Consider the following 20,172-nt stretch of genomic DNA (forward strand, 5'->3'; position numbering starts at 1 on the left):
GCACAGTGGGAAGAGTGTCTGCATTGCTTACCGCAGACCTGAGTTCCATCCTGAGCTCCGCCAGGAGTGATTCCTGAGTACAGAGCCAGGAGTAACCCCTGAGCACCACCAGGTGTGGTCCCCAAACAAAAACAAAAAGCAATTTCCTGTGTGGGTTTACAGAAACAACAACAAAATGCCAAGCAACAAAATAAATGTTTTAAGTTGACAGACATTGGATAGTGAGACAAAACTTCACGATGAGAGAACTCTGAGCAGCACACAACCTCGTGTTCTTCACTTAACAAAAAAGTGAGCTACGTAAAATGAGTTGGAGAAAGAGTATTCAAGTCTTTCCTAAATTTTTTATATAGATTTTTAACTTAAAATAATTTTTTAAAAGAATTGTGATTTACAAAGTTATTGATAGCTGAGTTTTAGGCATATGATATTTGACCACCAACCCCACCACCAGTGCCAACTTCCCTCCACCAGTGTTCCCATATTCCTTCCCCACCTCAATCCCACCCCATCCCTTCCTGTCAACCTGACACGCACATTACAAAATTCCAGTGGCTGCAGCTTACATCTCCTGTTTTCAGTGTTACTGAGGCTGTGTTTTGCTATACCACTGACCCACATCACCAATGTAACTGGAGCCTTGATGTCTGTTCACCCATGACTTCCCATTCCCTCATTCCCCCTCGATTTCTCTCCTGTCTCCTTCTCCTCTGTAAACACTGGGAGTCAGGGGTCAGCTAGGCCTCTCCCCCCGTGCCCAACCCATTTACTGCAATACATTTCCTCATCCAGTATTCTAAGTCAGCCCTGTTTTTATCTTGGGCCATGCATAAAACACGTGCAACGTGCAGATGTCATTTTTACGATATTTAAGCATTTCCAATTTAAATAAATTTGTGTTATACAACAGCCCAAGGCAAAAACTGGGCTGGATTCAGAGACAAACGTAGAGTTCAACAAACTTTAAACTCACGTTTTGGCTTGCTTTTAAAAGTGTTCCTCACTAGTAAGGATCAAAATGGGTTGATTTAACACTGGTGTGCAATACTAAGGAGGTTTCGGGACATCATGGAAGTTTCGGAAATACAGCAGCATAATAAAGATAAACGGACCAGGCTCCGCCTACCCCCTCCACTTGCTCTTGGCACCTCCCCAAGGTCAGCACTGTACTGTTACCAACATCTAGGGGTGAGCTATTTTTGTTGTTCGCAAACTTACTGTAATTTTAATTAAACGATTAACAATATTACTTGTATATTTCTTTTAACTTGGAAGAAATCCTAAACTTGAATGTACACTGAGACTACAGACATACATTAGGCCTGTCCTAGACAACAATTAGACACAGCAATCAGGTAAACAATCATGGTATTTTAATATGGCCAAAGGCTTAGTCTAAAAACCAGACAAGAAATTAAATTTCTAGCACCTCCAGGTAGGTCTTAGTTATAAAATTATGCCATACAAGCAAAGAGGATAATACAGCATACCTTCAAAAATATATGTTCAGTATCTTCTACATAGTTATTAAATTTTTACTTCAGATTAATTTTCCTATTTAGTCTGGCTTTCCTATTTAGACTTAAAAAAACTCATCATAAGTCTCAGCTCTAGATATTTATAATATTCTCTCCAGAATGACTCTAACTCACTATATGAAAACTGAATTTGGATGAATGCTGTATGAATAGAAAGGAGTTGATTTTATTTTTAATTCTCTAAATATGGGTATTCTACTTTTTTTAATGTTCTAACAATAAACATGCTAATAAATTTTTGCTCACATAAGAATTTTCTTCAAATATTTTATGTCAACACAAAATAATTTTAAGTTTCTTAAAATATAATTCTAAAGCTTAATTATATTATTAAAGGAATATTTTTAAAGTGCACACAATTCAGCACTCAGAACAGCAAAATGAATATTGGCACCACAACTGCTATTTTTAAAAGCAAATAGGTTTGGAAAATGAAAAAAAAAGCTACAGAGAATTTTTGATTTACAGCAAACGTAAATCTAAACGTATATCAAATCAATTTAATCAATTCCTGAAGAAATTGGATTCCCTGTCTAACTCTGTGGTGACAGAGTCAGAAGAGCTGTGAAACTGTACCCGTAAAAGCATATACACAGTTGTGTAAACTAATGCCATTTCAATTAAAATTAAAATTTCATGAATTGAATAACTTACACATTTTGGCTAACTTGAAAGCTTTCTGTCACCTCTTCTTTCTATACTTACTTTTCATTTGCTTGGTTTTGTTTTGGTGTTGGTATCTCCCCAAGGCCTGGAGATACAAAGCACATTCTCTATCACTCATCACTTCGTGAATTCTGTTATAATTTTCTTGAGGACTTCAGTATCAACAAAATATATCGATATAGGATAGAGATGTACAGAGCCTGAATCCTATTTGCTAAGAATGTAAAGTGTTGATGAGGTCATCAGTTTGAAGCTAGAGAGAGAGTCTAGTCTTGCGCACGGTAGTCTACTTGCCTTGCACAAGACTGACCTGGATTCCATCCCCGGCATCCCATATGGTCTCCTGAGCCCCACCAGGAATGAATCCTGAGTGCAGAACCAGAAGTAAGCCCTGAGCATAGTCGGGTGTAGGATAACATAGCCTCAGGTAGTTTAGGTTTATTGGGTTACTCCCATTACAGTGCTCCCATTCCTCTGTGTTTATTTGTAGCTTCTTTCTTGGTGTTCTGTTGACTTGTAAATATTGTTTTTCTCTTCTCCTTGAGTCCTTTGCATAGTTTATTCAAAGCAATGTCCTTTTTGTATGGACATAGGAAGACTTAGCAAATTCTATGCTTTTGTAACCTGGGAGTCATTTGACTCTACATGATATTTTCTCCTGGGCATCTGTTCTCTCAACCTAAGCCTCAGCTGTCCTTACTTCCAAGCACCCCCAAAAGCAGGGTACCGAAGAGGGACGGGACAGACCCAGGGCAAGCGGTGAGTTGTGTGCTACCCTGGCATCGAGATGGGCCTGGCCATAAATGCTTAACTATAAGTTAAGAGCTTGGTCATGGACAAATGCTGTCATGATCCAAATAGTGATACCTAGATTTGGACCCTGCTAGGGTTAGGAATAATTAATCTGGCCTGAGTGCTGTAGTCTGAGTCTGTGGCAAGATGTTGCCTGGAGAGCCTCCTTGCAAGCCTGAATTTATCTCTTGCTATGTCCATACAAAAATAACTAGTATTAAGACGTGAATAAGTTCTTGGATTAAGGAAAGGAGAAAAACCTTTAGCGGTATTATGCCTGCTGACAGTCAGGAAAGGCTTTGGAATGCCCTTAGGTGTGTTCCCTTTGAACCTGATGGCCTCAGGAAGGGCTTTCTTTCTTTTTTTTAAATTTATTTATTTTTAATTAGTGAGTCACAGTGAGGGTAAAGTTACAGATTCACACATTTTCATGCTTGTTTTTCCCTTATGCAATGTTCGAGAGCCCATCCTTCCACCAGTGTCCATTCTCCACCACCAATGAACCCAGTATCCCCCCCACCCCACCCCGCCTCTGTGGCAGGGCATTCCAATTTGATCTCTCGCTTTCCTTTTGGGTGTTGTGGTTTGCAATAGGGGAATTGAGTGGTCATCCTGTTCAGTCTCTAGTCTACTTTCAGCATGCATCTCCCTTCCCGCTAGTGGGATCTCCAATCACATTTTACTGGGTGTTCCAGGAAGAGCTTTCTTATGTTGATTTTGCTACCTGGCTGTGTGTAGCCTAGAGGGCAAGGTGAAGAGAGACAAGTAGGGGGAGAGACTAGTGAAGGGAGAGAATCCAGGCTGCAGAAGATCCAGAGAGAGGATGGCGCTAGGAGTGCGGGAGGTGAGAAAGATGGAAGATTGAATAAACGGTAACTGATCAGCAACCAGCTTGGTCCTCATTCTTCCCTCGCTGATCCTTGGCCAACAGCCGTCCTGATCCAGCCCACACACACAGCGGCTCCAGAGCACCTAACACGAGTGGTGAGACAGAGCCGCCCGGAGAGCCCGCAAACACATGCCCTTCAGCGTGCCTTAGTTTTTTACAGTCAGGCATGCCCCCCCCCAAAAAAAACAAACAAATAAGAGGATGCTGGTGTGATTTACCACAGGACAAGAGAATGTTTGCTTTAACTTCAGGAAGGATCTCGAAAGCACCAGTATGATTTATTAAATTCTTGGTAAGAATAAAAATGTCTGAAAAATAATACGAAGAAAACACATGTACTAAGATAAGGCACTATCTTTTCTAATAGAAAAGTAGAAGCTCAACTGCATCACAGAAAATTAAAGTTAATTAAAAAAAATCAACTATATCTATGTAAATCAGTATTTTTAAAGCATGTCAGTAAAAAGCTTTAAAGAAATACTATGAATTGGAATAACTGCCTAGGCAAAATTTAAAATCTACAAAACTAGCTTTATTCATGGATGTGTGTTCATATAATAAAAATATAAAATAAACCATCAGTATGTGAGTGGTTACTAATGAGAAATACATAAAGTATGAAATGGAACTTGAGTTCTAGAACTTTAGCATACCTAGTACATTCCCAGTACCTAGTACATTCTGGAACTCAAGTTCCAGACCTTTATCTCTACCTAGTTCATTCCATTAAAAAAATAATAATGAAGGGCCAGAGACATAGTACAGTGGACTGGGTGCTTGTCTTGTAGGCAGCTGACTCAGGTTTGATCCCTGGTATCCCATATGGTCCCCGAGCCCCACCAGGAGTGATCCTGGAGCACAGAGTCAGGGAGTAAGCCCTGAGTACCACTGGGTGTGGCCCAAAAAGCAAATAGCAACAAAAAAATCCATGTGTCCAACAACAGATAAGTAAATAAAATGTGATATACATACTTTATATATATGGTATATGTAGTATGTATAATATATAAATCTATGCCACCACTTTCACTTCAAAAAATGAGACCTTTCCCTTTGCAACAACATGATAGAAATGGAGGGGCTCAAGTTACATGACTCAGAAGTAGATGACAAACACCAATGATCTCACTGAAGTACAGAACACAGTGAAGCAAAGCAAGGGAACAAACAAAAGCAAATGAAAACAACCTGTGGTCTCCCAGGACAGAAAGGGGGCAGGAAGGACTGAGTTGGCAATAATGGTACTCGACAGGAGACTGGCGTGTGATGACAGACTCGGAAGAGCTGTGAAACTGTAACCCTAAAAGCATATACACAGTTGTGTAAACTAATGCCATTTCAATTCAAATTAAATATAGAAAACATTATGGTAAAACAATGACTTAATATTTGTGGTAGATACATGTGTATAAATTCAAACTATTTTATATTTTTCTAAACAGTGTGCAATATAAAAATAGGGCTAAATAAAACATTAACTTGTTACTAATTACTGTACTTAAAAGATGACAATGTCAGAGGAAGTCTATGAATGTACCTTTTTTCATTAATTTTTAATCACCATTAATCAGTTTAACAAAAATCAACTTTCTGTACCACACCTTAGTAGACTACTTCAAAGAAGTCATGCTAGAGAAATTCATAGTGACTTAAGAACTCTAGAATTTTAGCATCTTCAACTGATTTCAAAGTCCACTGACTACCTCCTTTGCTCCACACACATAAAGGTGAAATTACTCTTCTTAGTATAATATTATAATGGTAATTTCTGCTGTTTATATAACTTTTTCCTTCATAAAGTAGTAAGGGAGATCTCAGCACCCTTTTCTCATGGATTTTCCTAACCATAGTAGAAAATTCTATACTTTCTACTATGAGAAAATAATTATTAAGAGAACAGGGCTAATCCTCCTACTATAAATAAGACTATTATTCTCTTAAGAAAAACCCCACAGTTGGTTAACAGAGCTAAGGAAGACACAGAGTAATAAACATAAAGCATTAGTATAAGCTAGGACATTCTAGCACGTTCCATGGATAGTCTCATTTACTCTTCTGAACAGCTGTGTGAGGCAGGTACAAGCAGTTCTTTCTGCTCTAAGGACTGTTTGGAAAATATGCTCCCATTCTTTTGAGATATTATGAAATAATTTGGGTATAAAGTGAATTTTGTTTGCTTACTCTTGATTTCATCTGTATGAAATATTAGATGAAGGCAGAAAACTGCACCCAGTGAGTTGGGTGTTTCAGGAAGAAAACACAAAAACACACCCTTCTCTAGCATGGACCTCGGATCTCTTACTACACATGGCAGTACAAGGACACTCAGTCACATCTCCAGCTCTGATCTAAGCTAAAATCCTCCTTCCAACACAACTCACACTATACAGCACTATAATTCCTATTTTACAGATCAAGAAAACTAAATCTTGGATAGACTAAACAATTCATCCACATTCTGCAGCCAGTGGTAAGTGGCAAACAGGCTCTGAAGCCGCTTGCTCCTCAAGCATGACTTTTCTCCCGATGTCACACGGGAATACATAATATTAAAACCTGGCACATTCCTTTTCAGATACTATAAATTTTTAACTCTAGAATTTCCATTTGATTCTTATTTAAAGGTTTCTCTTTCTCCACTGCATTATCTTTTCATTAACGGTGGGGACATTCTTCTTTGTACACCCTACACGGCTATCAAAGCTGCTTCCAAATGTTTTTACCAATATCCAGATCATCTGAGCTTGGTTTTTGTGTCCTTGTTTTACTAAAAATTGGTTACTCTGTCCTGGTCTTCCTATTGTGGTAAATATAAATAAAAACTTACCATTTTAATCATTTTTAAGTGTGAATTTTAGAGGCATTAGTAATTGAGTGTTGTACAATCAATACCACCAACCATCTCCATCCATTTTTGTATCGTCACAAGCTGAAACTCTCTACCCTTCCCTTTCTAGTTCTTATAGCCCTGGGTTCCCTGAAAACAGAGTACAACCCTACTAGAAATCTTCATTCATCAAAGTTTTTATTTAACCATTTAAAAAGAGTTATATGAAAACAAGCAAAAATTTGGTATATTTTCTAAGTATCCCTGTGTTTTTCCAGTTGCTGGTGAAATCTATTGTGGCTATCCAGAAACACCAATGTAAGACATCAATAGAAAATTACAGAAGCTTGGTTCCTGAACTTCAGTTACTACAATTAAAGAAAAGAATCAGAGTGCAAATATGTTGTTTTCAAATTCATTAGATACAGATGCAGAATACACTATAATTCCTAAACAAAAATACCGTATTTCATTATTGCTTATTTATAGCCACAAAGATAAAAGACAAAAAGAGGTTTCACTTAATTTTGCAAGACATTACTCCTTTCAATTTGGCTCAACATATTAATTCTCAAATACTTTTCATTTATAATAACCTAGACATTAAATTTATTTACAAAAACCAGTAAGAAAGGTTTATTAAACTTTTTAATACTGCATTAAATTTATTTACAGTGATCTGTTAAGACAGAAAGTCCTAACAATCATAATATTCTAGGTAAAAATTAAATTGACTTTCACAGTCCTGTATGAACTTAGTACAGTGGCAAGATGAAACTGCTTTATCAGTAAACTCAACACCTAACATAGCTTTATTTTCTTCTTCCTCAGTTTTTAAGAGGCACTTCTGAATAAATTTACATGATGACTGAAAATGATTAACACAATCTTTCCAAAGATGACTTAAAATATCAGCAAAAATAAAAGCCATAGGAAGAGGTTCACAGTATTCATACTGGTCATAAATCTTGTATGCCAAAAAAGCAATATAATATATATAGTATAACTTATGTTATAATTTGGGATGAAGACAATCCCAAGACATACATAAACGGAGGTAAGGCACCAACCTGAGGAGACTGAACAGCAGAGTAGAGAGCAAGTGAAGACTGAAGGGCATCAGAGGCTATGAAGAGGAACATAAATATAGGAAGACAGAGCCAATACAAAAGAGAGACAAACTGCTGAGAGAGGAAAGAGTGACAGAAAGACAGTAGACAGCCATAGGTGGGGGCGAAGTGCCTATGTGAAGGAGGTCAGATACTTGGGCAAGAACATTTTGGAAAAAGAAGGGACCAAAACAGAGACAAATAAAAAGGAAATGGGGGCGGGGGGATCATAGTGGCTGACTTACAGAGGAAGGAAAATTGAGAGAGAAATGGAGACAGGATACAGAGCATAAAGCCTAACAGGAGCCTAGCAGCAAATGAGCACGAATCCTTTCCATTCTCCCTCATCAGGACGGTTCTCCACCCATGGAGAATAGCAATTTAGATCAAGAAGAAGGATGAGAAGGTCCTGATTTTATACACGAAGGCAGTTCTATAATTTCACACACAGAGGCAATTCCTCTTACCAACATGGTTCCTTAAAGAGTCAAATGATTAAGAAAACAAAATATTCTAAATGAAAAATCAGGTACATAACAACACTTTAAAAATACTGAAAGGCTTCCTCTTCACCCATAGGACATGGGTCACTGCACTTGCCCTCCAAGCCCTGGTGGTGTCCACCTCTCCAGACCCAGCTTCTCCAGTGTCCTGAAAGCACTACGCTCTTTCAGGACCAACTGACCAAGGACCAAGGACCAACTGACCAAGGACCAAGGACCAACTGACTAAGGACCAAGGACCAACTGATCAGGACCAAGTCTGCTCTCCTCCTTATCTCTGCAGTAAAGCACTCTTCACATACTCTAAGAATCTTATTCTTAAGAGCTAATACTTTTCTCTGCAGTTCCACCAGATCTCAATAGCTCTATGACAGCACTTTATTATTTTATTTTATTTTTCAGATGGTTTTTAGTCCCTCTTACTACTGCACTGTCACCTGGTATGTACCACTATCCACTAATGTAGAATCCTTAACAGGACCCTCAAAAATGGTGGTGAATGGACAGATTCACACAAAAACAGACATTGCTATCTGATCAGAATACAGAGCCAGGTCATATAGGTAGACTAAGGAAGTGATGCTTACCTGTTTGGAGTTGGTTAAATACAATTTTGCTCCCAAGTTTAAAATCTGCAGTTTTACCAGGTCATCTTCACTAGTGAAACTTTTAGCCATTTTCCTCAACACATCAGGGGCAATTTTAGGGACTCGTTCACAGTTCTCTCCAATTAGCCAAAGAATACTTGCTCGAGCCACAGGAACCTAATATTAAAAGCAAATTGCATAATTACAAATAAGGTAACCCCACTTTATTAAATATCAGCATAGAAAATATTCAGAGGAAAAGGTTGTGGTCTAGAATTTTGGAGATCAGAAATCAGCATGTTCTGGGACAAATCACACCAACCAACCCAGTTCTGGCTACTGCTTCCATGATACACTAGAATAGGCAAGAAATTCTAACAAAGATCATCCAGCTGAAGTCATCTGTTATTTTAAAATTTACAAAAGGTGTTTATAAACCCCCTGCTCCAGAACACTGGCCTTCAAGCCTCTCTACCCAGAAATGTCACCGAGGGTTTTTGCTAAAGCTGCAGGGTGTTTTACTTTTGTGGTAGAGTCCCAGAATTCACATTTTACAATGGAGCCCAGATCAACCCTGAGGCAGGTGGTTTGCAAACTTCATTTCAAGAGCCCATGGCTAATAAAGAAAAAAAAAAACAACACAGACTCACTAAAAGCAGTAATTCCAAATCAATACTGTTGCCTTTTGCCTCTACAGCATGTACATAAAAACAACAAAGTCATCAAGGTCTCCCAAACAATCCTAAGTCCAGGTCTATGATTTGGTCATCAACAAAAGACTCAGGGATGAAATTAACTTCTCAATACTTCATTTTGGAAAAATTTTAAATAAAGCACATTTCAATATAATTTGTTCCTTAAAAATAATTGCTTTGCAGCAAATTGGAAACCTTCCATCAGTACCATTAAGACCAACCTTTCAGAGTATGCAAATTAGTTTTATGACGATTTGTTTATTTGTATCTTCCTCTCTTCCAAAAGGAATTTGAAGGGGTATGTAAATTAGCTTTTGTGAACATTTTCACCTACCACAGAAAATTTGCTTTTATAATAAATGAAGAAAACAGTGGCTATTATTAACAGGACGGATCACAAAAAGAGAAAATACTCTTTTTATAAATCCTTCTCCAATTCCTCAAATTTTTTCGTAGTGCTATATAGAACTCTCAAAGAAGTGAGAATAAGGGCTTTTCTATAGTTGAAATTGTATCATAATAATCACCATCTCAAAATCTTTCAAAATATTCATTTTATGAAATAGTACAAAATTAGGATCACCTAAGTTGACTCTTCAATCATAATCAAATGAGATCACTAAAAAGCTTTAAAATAAAAACATTCATTTTTAATGTTTTAACAGTCACTGTCACTGTCATCTCGTTGCTCATTGATTTGCTTGAGCGGGCACCAGTAAGGTCTCCATTGTGAGACTTGTTGTTACTGTTTTTGGCATATCGAATATGCCATGGGTAGCTTGCCAGGCCCTGCCGTGCTGGAGGGATTCCATGAGTAGCTTGCCAAGCTCTCCTAGAGGGACAGAGGAATCGAACCCGGTTGGCTTCGTGCAAGGCAAATGCTCTACCTGTGGTGCTATCGCTTCAGCCCAGTATTATCTTTAATATGAAATAAGTTTAGTAAGAAAGGAGAAATATGTATACTTATGCATAATTAAGGAAAAAAGATGTAAATACTACTTCAAATGTATTCATGCACTATGATAAAACTGATATCTTTACTGTATACTGATTTCTGGAAAGAAAGAGGTTATTTCTAATGTTCCAAAGGTTACACTGCATTAAGGCCTTACTCCCAATCCATTATTTTAAATTGGGCTAAAGAATAGTAATTGAGTGGTACATTAAATTTTCCAGTATGGAGCAATTCAAGTTGTCCACCATAATAAAAAAGTACTTCTAAATAAGAATATATGGGCAACTTCAGATTTCAGTTATGCTAGATTTATTTTTCCTAACTATTTTATTATATATTGCTGCTATAAAAATTAGAATTCTGTGATATATCATAATCTATTACCCACATTAAGTAATTTTTTTCTGGTAATACACTTATAATTCTTTTTTGCAATTAAAAAGACAATCCCCAAAAAAAGTTTTAAAAGACTGTTGATGTTCCAATTCATTAATATGCTAAGATTAAATTAACACTATTTAAGTACTTCTAAACATTCATAATTTACATATCATTTTAAATATAACTCTTGGGAAAATAAAAAAACAGAAATTCTATTTATTTTTCTTTATTCAAATAACATCGAACTTCAATACTGCATGTGTTTTGGGTGTGCATCATTAAAAAATCAACATGTGTCTGTTTGATTTATCTCTAAAAGTCAAATCCTATCCAGAACCATACAATTGTCACCTTTGATCCAATTTATGTACTGCTTCTCTTTTCCCTTTTGGTAACCACCAGCAGGTTTTATAATTTAAAAGCTTCTTTCTGAAAAGTCAAATTTTAAGGCTCATAACAAAAGTCTCAAGGCAGCAGGGTGGTGATGAGAGAATGAGGGGAAGAGCAGGCTAATATCCAGGGCTTGCAAATCTGAGACAACATAATTTCCAAGAAAATACTGGAAAAACTAACAACATGAAATACAGGGATATATAAATAAATTTATTTACATAAAGGGTGACAATCTTTAGAAGCTTAATAAACTGATAAACCAAGTGTTTTTGTACACTGGCTGATATCCAAATCATGATTTTATTTTCAGCCCTCCCTCTCTTCTCTAATTAAGTCATAAAGCTTCCATTTGTATTCCACCGGAACTATGAATCCACAGCCATTCCTTTCAAGGAACTGAACAACTGAAAAAAGACTAATTAAGAAAATGAGTCACTTTCATGGTCTTTTCAACCATGGGATAAACTGGAATTCTAACTAAAATCAATCTAATAATAGGAACATACAGATAATACATTTCTTTATGAGCCTCTGCTTTTCAGTATTATTAAAGACAAACTGATTGTAAGTCACTTTACCCAACTCTTGATGCTAAATGCCCTGAGCAAGTAGCTAAGTGCACTTTTTAAACCTTCTCCCAGAAGGCAGTTTCCACTGCCATTTTAACCAATTAACAAATCTGAAAAAACAATGAATCCTGGCTGACCATGGCAGTCACAGACACAAAGAAAGACTTAGTGGATCATTCCATAAGCAGTTCAATTTAAAAGCTACTTTGTTTTATTAATTTGTTTTTGTTGTTGTTGTTGGGGGGTAGGAGGGTGTCCTACACCCTGTGGTGCTCAGGGTTTACTCCTGGCTCTGTGCTCAGGGGTCACTCCTGGTGGGGATAGGGGGATAATATACAGTGCTGGGGATCAGATTCGGGTGGGCTGCATGCAAAGCAAGTGCCTTGCCCAGTACTGTCTCTCCAGTTGAACAATTTACTAATTTGCTTTAGCTTTCTCTCTCTTTCCCTCTATATGTATAGACCCATTTTGTTTTCTGAATGAATAAAAGCTACAAAAAGAAAAAAACCTTAATTATATTTGTGTAAACTTCCTAACAAAAGAAATGCCACATCCACAGTAAGTTTATCTAAAACTGAGGAAATGAAGACATTATCTAATACACAGGCTTTACTGAGAGCCAATTATCCCAAGAAAAAAGCAAAAGAAAATCCAAATGCACATGGCATTATAGTTGTCATACTCCTGTAAATGCTGTTATACTGATAAGTTCCTCAACTTTTGTTTGTTTGTTTTAAATTCTGGGTTTTGTGCTGTACTGAAACCACTTCTCAGGCATTCTTCAGGGGTTGCTCCTGGCTAGGGGGACCATGCAGTCCTGGGGATTGTGTACAGACTGAAAAGAGCCCCTAAGAGCAAAGAATACATGCTCATCCTTGGTGTTATCTTGGTGACCCTGAATTCTTCAATCTTCCTCTACTTTTCAGGGCATTTGCATTTTAAAAGAGTTGTTTTGTAGAGGCCCCTACCCTCCATATGGTTCTGTTTCATAAAACCATATATTAAATAAATCATTCACTTTTGACAGACATTTAGCAGACCTGATGCTGAGCAGTATTCAATTATCAAATTAGAAGGCACATCTTGCCACTTAACTATATTCATTTGGTTCAGGTGGTGTCTGCTGGATTTCTTCACTGTAAAACCAAGTCACTATTTCACTGTGGTAATTAAGAACAACCTAATAAGGATATATTCTGAAACCATGAATATGCTGTTACTACTAAGATATCCTATGATTCTATTTACATGAAATGTAAATGTAGAGACAGACCGTTGATTAACTGGTTGTTAGTGGCTTTAGAAAGGGTATGGAACATTATTTTGGGGATGATGAGAATGTTCTACAATGAACCTACAATCTTAAAAATACATAAAAATACCTTATTATACCCTTTTAAAAGGTTAGTTCTTAAAATATAAAATTATATCTAAATATAAAGCAAGATCTTAATAACTAAGTATGCCCATTTATTTTTGGGATATTGCATCTAGGGCATCTCCAATGATGTGTTGGAAAACAGTTTTGTATACGCAAATATGCATTATATGTATACATATAACTATAAGTACAAACACATGCACAGATACACAGGCACACAGCTAACTATACATATAAAATCTATGAAGTTTACATTTTCTTCAATTCTAGCACAATATTACAAGGTTCATTCTGTATTTCCTTCTTTTCAGATGTAAAACTGCCTTCCATAATAGTGTAGAATATGAGAACCGGAGTTTGCATCCATAAAGGTGAACTCTCTCTTAATCAGTATACTTCAGGATCCATTCATCTGACTAAACCTATAATTTGTAAATTACAGATTTATAAAATTCCCCTGAAGTTTAAGTTTTCTTATTGATACTCACAGAAATACTGTCCAAGAGTTTGGCCATATGTTTAATAATTTCACCATGCTGTGTAGGCTGCATCTGTAGTAATTTTTTAATAACAACCACACTTTCTGCGACAACTATTTCTGAAAAAGACAGGGATCACTCATTTTAAATATCTGTAATTAAATTCAAATGCAATATTCCTGATAAAATGTAACTTCATCCTTTTTCATTCATTCTAATTAGCCCAACATGTCTTAAACAGTGAGGTAAAAAGTATAACCATGACTATACACTTAAATTTCTGGGTAATATGGCTCAAAAAACGGTAGGATAAGTACCATGCACGCACAAAGCCCTGAGTTCAATCTCTCGTTACTCATGGTCCTTCAGCAGGTATATCCCTGCTGGCCCCTCAAGCACCTCTAGCACCATCCCAGGGCTCCCCAAGTGCTCCAAATAAGTAAATATTTGGGTGAACATCTTAAGCAGAAGAGTATACTTTAATTTCTATTACAGTCTTCTAATTTATGATAGCCTTATCTAATCATTGTTTCTTGGTGTCAAAAGCAAAGTGAGGTTAGATGCTCTGATAATACACAAGCATCTCTGGTTTATAATGAGTGCTCTCAAATACTGTTCTTTGTTTTGTTTTCTAGTTTGGGGCTACATCTGGTGGTGCTTATGGCTTACTCCTGACTCTGTGCCCAGAGATCACTCTTGGTGGGGCTCAGGGAGCTGTATAAAATGCTGAGGGTCAAACCTAGGTTGGGAAGGCAATGCAAGCACCTTACCTCCATACTATCCATTGCACCCCCTCCCACCATAAAAGCAAAATTTATTATCAATCTAATTATTAAACACATATACTATGAACTATATACCCCCTTTTGCAAAGGAATGATAATGATAAATTAATATTTATGGTGTTTCATTTAATAAAATATCGTTTTCTTCTCATAATTTTATATGGCAGGTACCATACTGGCATCATTTCAAAGATGAAGAGATATGCTTGACTTATTTGACTTTTTCTAGAAATTAAGCTCAGAATCAAAATGCAAAATCCTATCTTTAATCCTTAAGTTACCACAATAAATTATTATTTTTATAAACACTACCTCCAGGAACTATAAGGAAAACAAAGATAAGTTGGAATGAGACCCTGATCTCATCAAACTTATATTCTAGTTAGAAAAAATACAGTGGTTATTCAAGTGAGCATTATGCAAAGTAAGATAAGAGTGGTTTTAAATATTTCATAGGCTAAACATTTATATTTCTATAACACACTGCAAAATTAACCTAAGTAAGCGGGAAATGTGTGATTTAAATTATCCATTTGCAGGAACAGGATTAGCAATAGCTGAAATACATATCCGGCATTATTTACCCTTCAGTGCTGTGTTAGTTTGCTATTGTAGCTGTTACAGATTATTACAAACCTAGTGACTTAAAACAAGTATAAATTCACCATTTTATAGTTCTGGAGTCAGAAGTTAACTTGAGTTTTATGTTTTTAAGATTAGTACGGTTAACGATTACACTCATTTTACAAATCAAGAATCTGAAGATGGGAAAATGTATGCAAGGTAATGTTAAAAGAAAGGTCATCTGGTTGTGCATGTAGGCAGAGAGCTGGCAACAGAGTAAGAGATCGATATACAGGAGAACTATAATACACTTGTTTTATATGACTGCCTCTCTTCATTAGACTATGGACTCAGAATTGGAACCTGTAATGTAATCTAAATGATTCTATCTAATTCTATCTAATTCTTCTTCTAATTTAATAAATACCACAACTGGGCCATGTCCTCAATAAAAAAAGTTCACTGAATTACAAAAATATTAAAAAAACAAAAAACAGTTCTCTATCCTTTCATAGTAGATGGTAAGGTTACACAAACAAGCAAATGCTAATACATTAAATAAAGAAAAGTATCTTCAGGAATTAAATTATTTCAAGCAAATGAAAAAAATTCTATAAAAAAATTCTTAAATCAGTCAAATTAACCTTAAATAATAATGCTAGACTGTTTCAAGGTAAGCTTCTCATAAGATTCGCTTCATGCTAAGGAAAGAGAAGTCACCACCATTAAAACAAAAGACCCAACTGATCCAAGAGAAAATAGATTAAATCAACACCATCAAAACATTGCTACCCCTGTATTGCTTTGATGCATTAAACAGATGATGGGGGGACCAGAGAGAGAGTACAGGAGGCGAAGGAGCTTGCCCTGCATCGGCCTACCTTGCTGCTATTCCACTAACCAAGAGGCGTCCCCAAACTCCGCCGAGTCTTCACCCAAATTACCCCCAAAACAATTAATATGAGCTATGCATGTTAACAAAAAGAATCACAAAAAACCTCCAGAGTCTCAAAAGATTTTTCTTTTACTATTTTTAACTACTTAAAAATAATTTTTGAGAACATTATTAGAGTTAAGGTAATGTGTTTCCAATGGTTTTGATAAGGCTTAAACTATCTCCCCAATCCCAGGATTTGTCCTCTTAAACTTTTTAATTATCGTGGAGGTCATTCCCAGAGTGGTGAGGGGGCAGGGGGAGGATGCACTGTCAAGACAGAATGCAGAGCTTCGTACCTGAAAGACACGTGCTTGAACCACATCCCAGCCCAGGGTTGGCCACTGTTACTTTAAAAATAAGGAACACATTATTCCTTAAGGATACTGGTTCTTTACTGATTTTGTTCTATCAATAACTCTGACTGGGTCAAACTTCCAAAACACAAAAGCAGAAGCTCATAGGAGAAAGTTAAAAAGTCAGATATTCTGGGTAAATGATGATTACACAATCAGTCTCAGTTTTTAAGTTTTTTAACATTCAAACTGTAGGAAAAAGAATCCATTATTTTAAGGTTTTAATTTATCAAAAACAAAAGCCTAAACATTAAACTATCAGACTTTAAATGAATAAACCCTCCTACCTTTTAAGAGAGATAATAGATTATATTAGTCTGCCATTATCTAATTATGAAACAATCTATTCTTATCTTAAAAGAGTTACAGAGGTAGAATATTCATCTTTTAGTTCAAAGTCAATAAAAAATATTTTTTAGAAATTAAATTAGTGCTAAAAAGCTTATGCAGAAATAATTGCTCTAAAATTCATTTGGAAATTTTCACAAGAAAAAGGGGTCAAAAATGAAATTGAGAAATCTAGTGTGTGTGTGTATGTATGTATATATATATGCACGTACATATGCATATATATGTATACTTAAGTTTGAAAAAACTAACCTGCGTAAATGAAATTGGTACTTTTACGGTAGGAAACTAAATTTTAAAAGAACAATTATCTTGGTAAACGTTAGTTCATTAAGTGTAATGCTCTAGAACTACTTTTCCTAAGGATTGTGTTTTGCTTCATTTTGGAGTCACACCTGGCAGTGCTTGTGGGGAAGGGGGCTGGGTGGTCACTTCCGGCAGTTCTTAGGGGACCACACAGTGCTGGGATCAAACCTGGGGCTTCTCCATCTGAAGCCGGTGTTCCAGCCCCTGGAGCATCTCCCCTACCTCTCAAGAACTGTTTTATTAGGCAACTAGAATGTCACTATTAAGGTACAGGAAAGTCAAAACGTCTTATAAAAGTCACATTTTAAAGCGTGACATGAAATTAAAAAGTGTTACAGTCTGGGGGCTGGAGGATAGCACAGCGGGTAGGACGTTTGCCTTGCATGCGGCCGACCCGGGTTCAAATCCCAGCATCCCATATGGTCCCCTGAGCACGGCCAGGGGTAATTCCTGAGTGCAGAGCCAGGAGTAACCCCTGTGCATCGCCAGGTGTGACCCAAAAAAGCAAAAAAAAAAAAAAAAAAAAAAAAAGTGTTACAGTCTGAAAGTAGATAAGATGGATGACATTTAGCAGGCATTTCTCTACTTTCTACAGTCAGATTTTTTAAAATTATCTATTTCACTGGCATTTTTTATTGTCGCTTACTTGAAGTTTTAATAATGACTGAAAAATGTTCTATCCATCATAATATTTGCAGCTCACAGATACAAGTCTTTAATTTTATGTTCACATTAAAATTCATTACTATTTGATGATAAATTTAATTTTTTATCAAAAGTACTTAAAACAATGTTACAGTTTTATAAAGAAATCTATGTGGAGCAATGATTAGGGCTAATAAGACTGCTACAGTAAGCTATTTTTCAAATAAAATCAATTTTTCTAGACAAATCCATGTCTAGATATGACACTAACTACACTTAAAATTCCATAACTTTGAATATTTCAATATTTAATCAAATAACAATTACAATAAAGGTTTTCTAAATTAAAGATTAAAAAGTAACTCTTTTCTTGTTATTGTTCCTTCTTTACTTACTATAAACCACAGGAATAATTGACATTTCACTAAAGAACGATATGCAATCGAGATTACATGTTTTACTGGGTATTACTTAGCCAGTTTTACAAAATGTTTAGAACACTACTTAGCTTAGCATCATGAACTTATTCCAACTTATGCCTTAAATCCAATTAATTTTGAATATGAAATCATTAGGTGAATTTCTAAAAAAAATTTGAAGCTATACATTTGATATACTTATTTGATCTAGCCCTTTCTCCGTGTTAGTTATTTGCCTGCTTTTAGCACCCTCTGCAGGTGAACTAATATTATACATGATTTATATACCATTAAAAAAGGCTGCAAAATAGGACCTTTGTAGACATGGTACAATAAAGGTAATCAAAGTACGATAAAGTAAAATAAAATAATTTCATTTTCAGTTCAAAGGAGATGAGACAAACACCATTTGAGAGTTAATGATCTATAAGGTGGTATATTATTTCAAAGAAAAAATGCTACTGTATTTCATAACATAATTGTCACAGATTTTATGCATTTTTTTCCCCAAAAAGGCAGGTTCAACCATTATGTCAAGCCTTTTGTAAGGCTGTGTGTACTGGTTACTGAAAAACCTGGGCATGTCAATTACATGGTGGTGATGATTACACACTGAAATATGGTACTTGTCACGACTGTGCTGCTGATAGGCCGAGAAAAACTAAGTGTTACCTTAAATTTTTTTTTTTTTTACAATTTTATACCAAGAAAAGGCAAATGCAGAAGTACTCAGAAATGGAATGGAACCACCAACTTACCATCCCTGTTGGAGAGCAAGCACACCAGGCCATTGAGGCAAGTGTCAGAGACCTCTGAGATGTTCGTTGCACAGCGGCCTATGGTTTGAATAGTGGCTGCGGCAAAGAGTTTATCCTGGCTCTTCACATAGGTCTAAAAACAGTATTTCAATGAATTTATACAGTGATACCATCAAGTGTACAAAAAAATTTTTTTAAATCCCTATTACCTTAAATTTTGTCAACATTTAAGAATTCTGGAATATAGGGTCTCATTCATAGGGAAACAAGAGCTACAGCTAATGTTAGTTTAATTAAGGATTTTTGTTGTGTTGTTCGATTTTTTTGTTTTTTAACTTAAAGATTGTGCCTACAGAAGAGACACACTTCAAGTCAGGTTCATTCACCTGTGGCCACAATGGCTTGTGACTCCAAAACAGATAGTGGAATGCAGTCACTCAAATGCAGCAATTAATTTAAATGCAAGATTGAAAGAGATGATGATACTCTGGAGCTTTCAGTTCACTTAACCAGCAGCATCTGTGAATCTAAGGGGGGAAAAAGGTTGCTTTTTCATAAGATACTAAATCTAATAGTTGGGCAAGAGGAGGAAAAGGATCAGTATACAGCACTGACAAACACTTTACTTTCAACTGGCATCTGAATGCTTGCACAACTACAGGAATTGTTAATAACACAGCAACCCTGCAACAGACTTCATAAAAACTCAATTTAAAACAAAATCAAAGACCACATTCTTTGTTTAAAAAAAAAAGCCTAAAACTATACAAACTTAAAAATAAGGGGGCCAGAGCAAGAAAACAGTTAGGGCACTTGCCTTGCACGGGCGGAGGTGAATTTGATCCCTAGCACTCTATATGGTCCCCTAAGGACCACTATAAATCATCCCTGAACACATAAATAAGCCACTATAAATAATCCCTGAACCAGGAGTAAATCCTAAACACTGCTGAGTGTAGCCCACCCCCCAAAAATCACTAAATTAACAACAGAAGTTGGAAAGACTTCACAAAAGTTTAATATACCTCCGAAATACTACACATCAGAAACAACTTTCCTACTATAAAAAGTTATGTTTCTGCTTACATAAATGGTCTTTCTGTTTACATATTATACACAATGCTTACATATTATAATGTTTATATATTATGCACAAATAGAATCTAAAATGCCAATTAAAACTGAAATTTTTTCAACCTCAAAAAGTATATAATGTGAAATTAACACTGGTTATTTATTGAACCGGTTAATATGTTAATATGTTAAATAACCAGTGTTAATTTAGGCACCATT

General features: G+C 36.0%; 1 protein-coding gene across 2 annotated transcripts in view; it reads right to left on the minus strand.

The window, feature by feature from the left end:
- The window catches only part of AP3B1 (adaptor related protein complex 3 subunit beta 1), a 225,136-nt gene that overhangs the window by 112,029 nt on the left and 92,935 nt on the right, over positions 1–20,172 (minus strand). For both annotated transcript variants that reach the window (XR_008627187.1, XM_004613140.2), the window contains exons 13-15: positions 18,880–19,012; positions 13,774–13,883; positions 8,912–9,088 (exon numbers count right to left, since the gene is read on the minus strand). Coding sequence is in view for 1 of the 2 variants with exons in the window: in XM_004613140.2 (XP_004613197.2) it covers positions 8,912–9,088; positions 13,774–13,883; positions 18,880–19,012 (420 nt within the window). In the remaining variant the exon portion in view is untranslated. The remainder of the gene's footprint in view (positions 1–8,911; positions 9,089–13,773; positions 13,884–18,879; positions 19,013–20,172) is intronic.

Source organism: Sorex araneus, chromosome 1 (assembly GCF_027595985.1).
Source record: "Sorex araneus isolate mSorAra2 chromosome 1, mSorAra2.pri, whole genome shotgun sequence".
Taxonomy (NCBI): domain Eukaryota; kingdom Metazoa; phylum Chordata; class Mammalia; order Eulipotyphla; family Soricidae; genus Sorex; species Sorex araneus.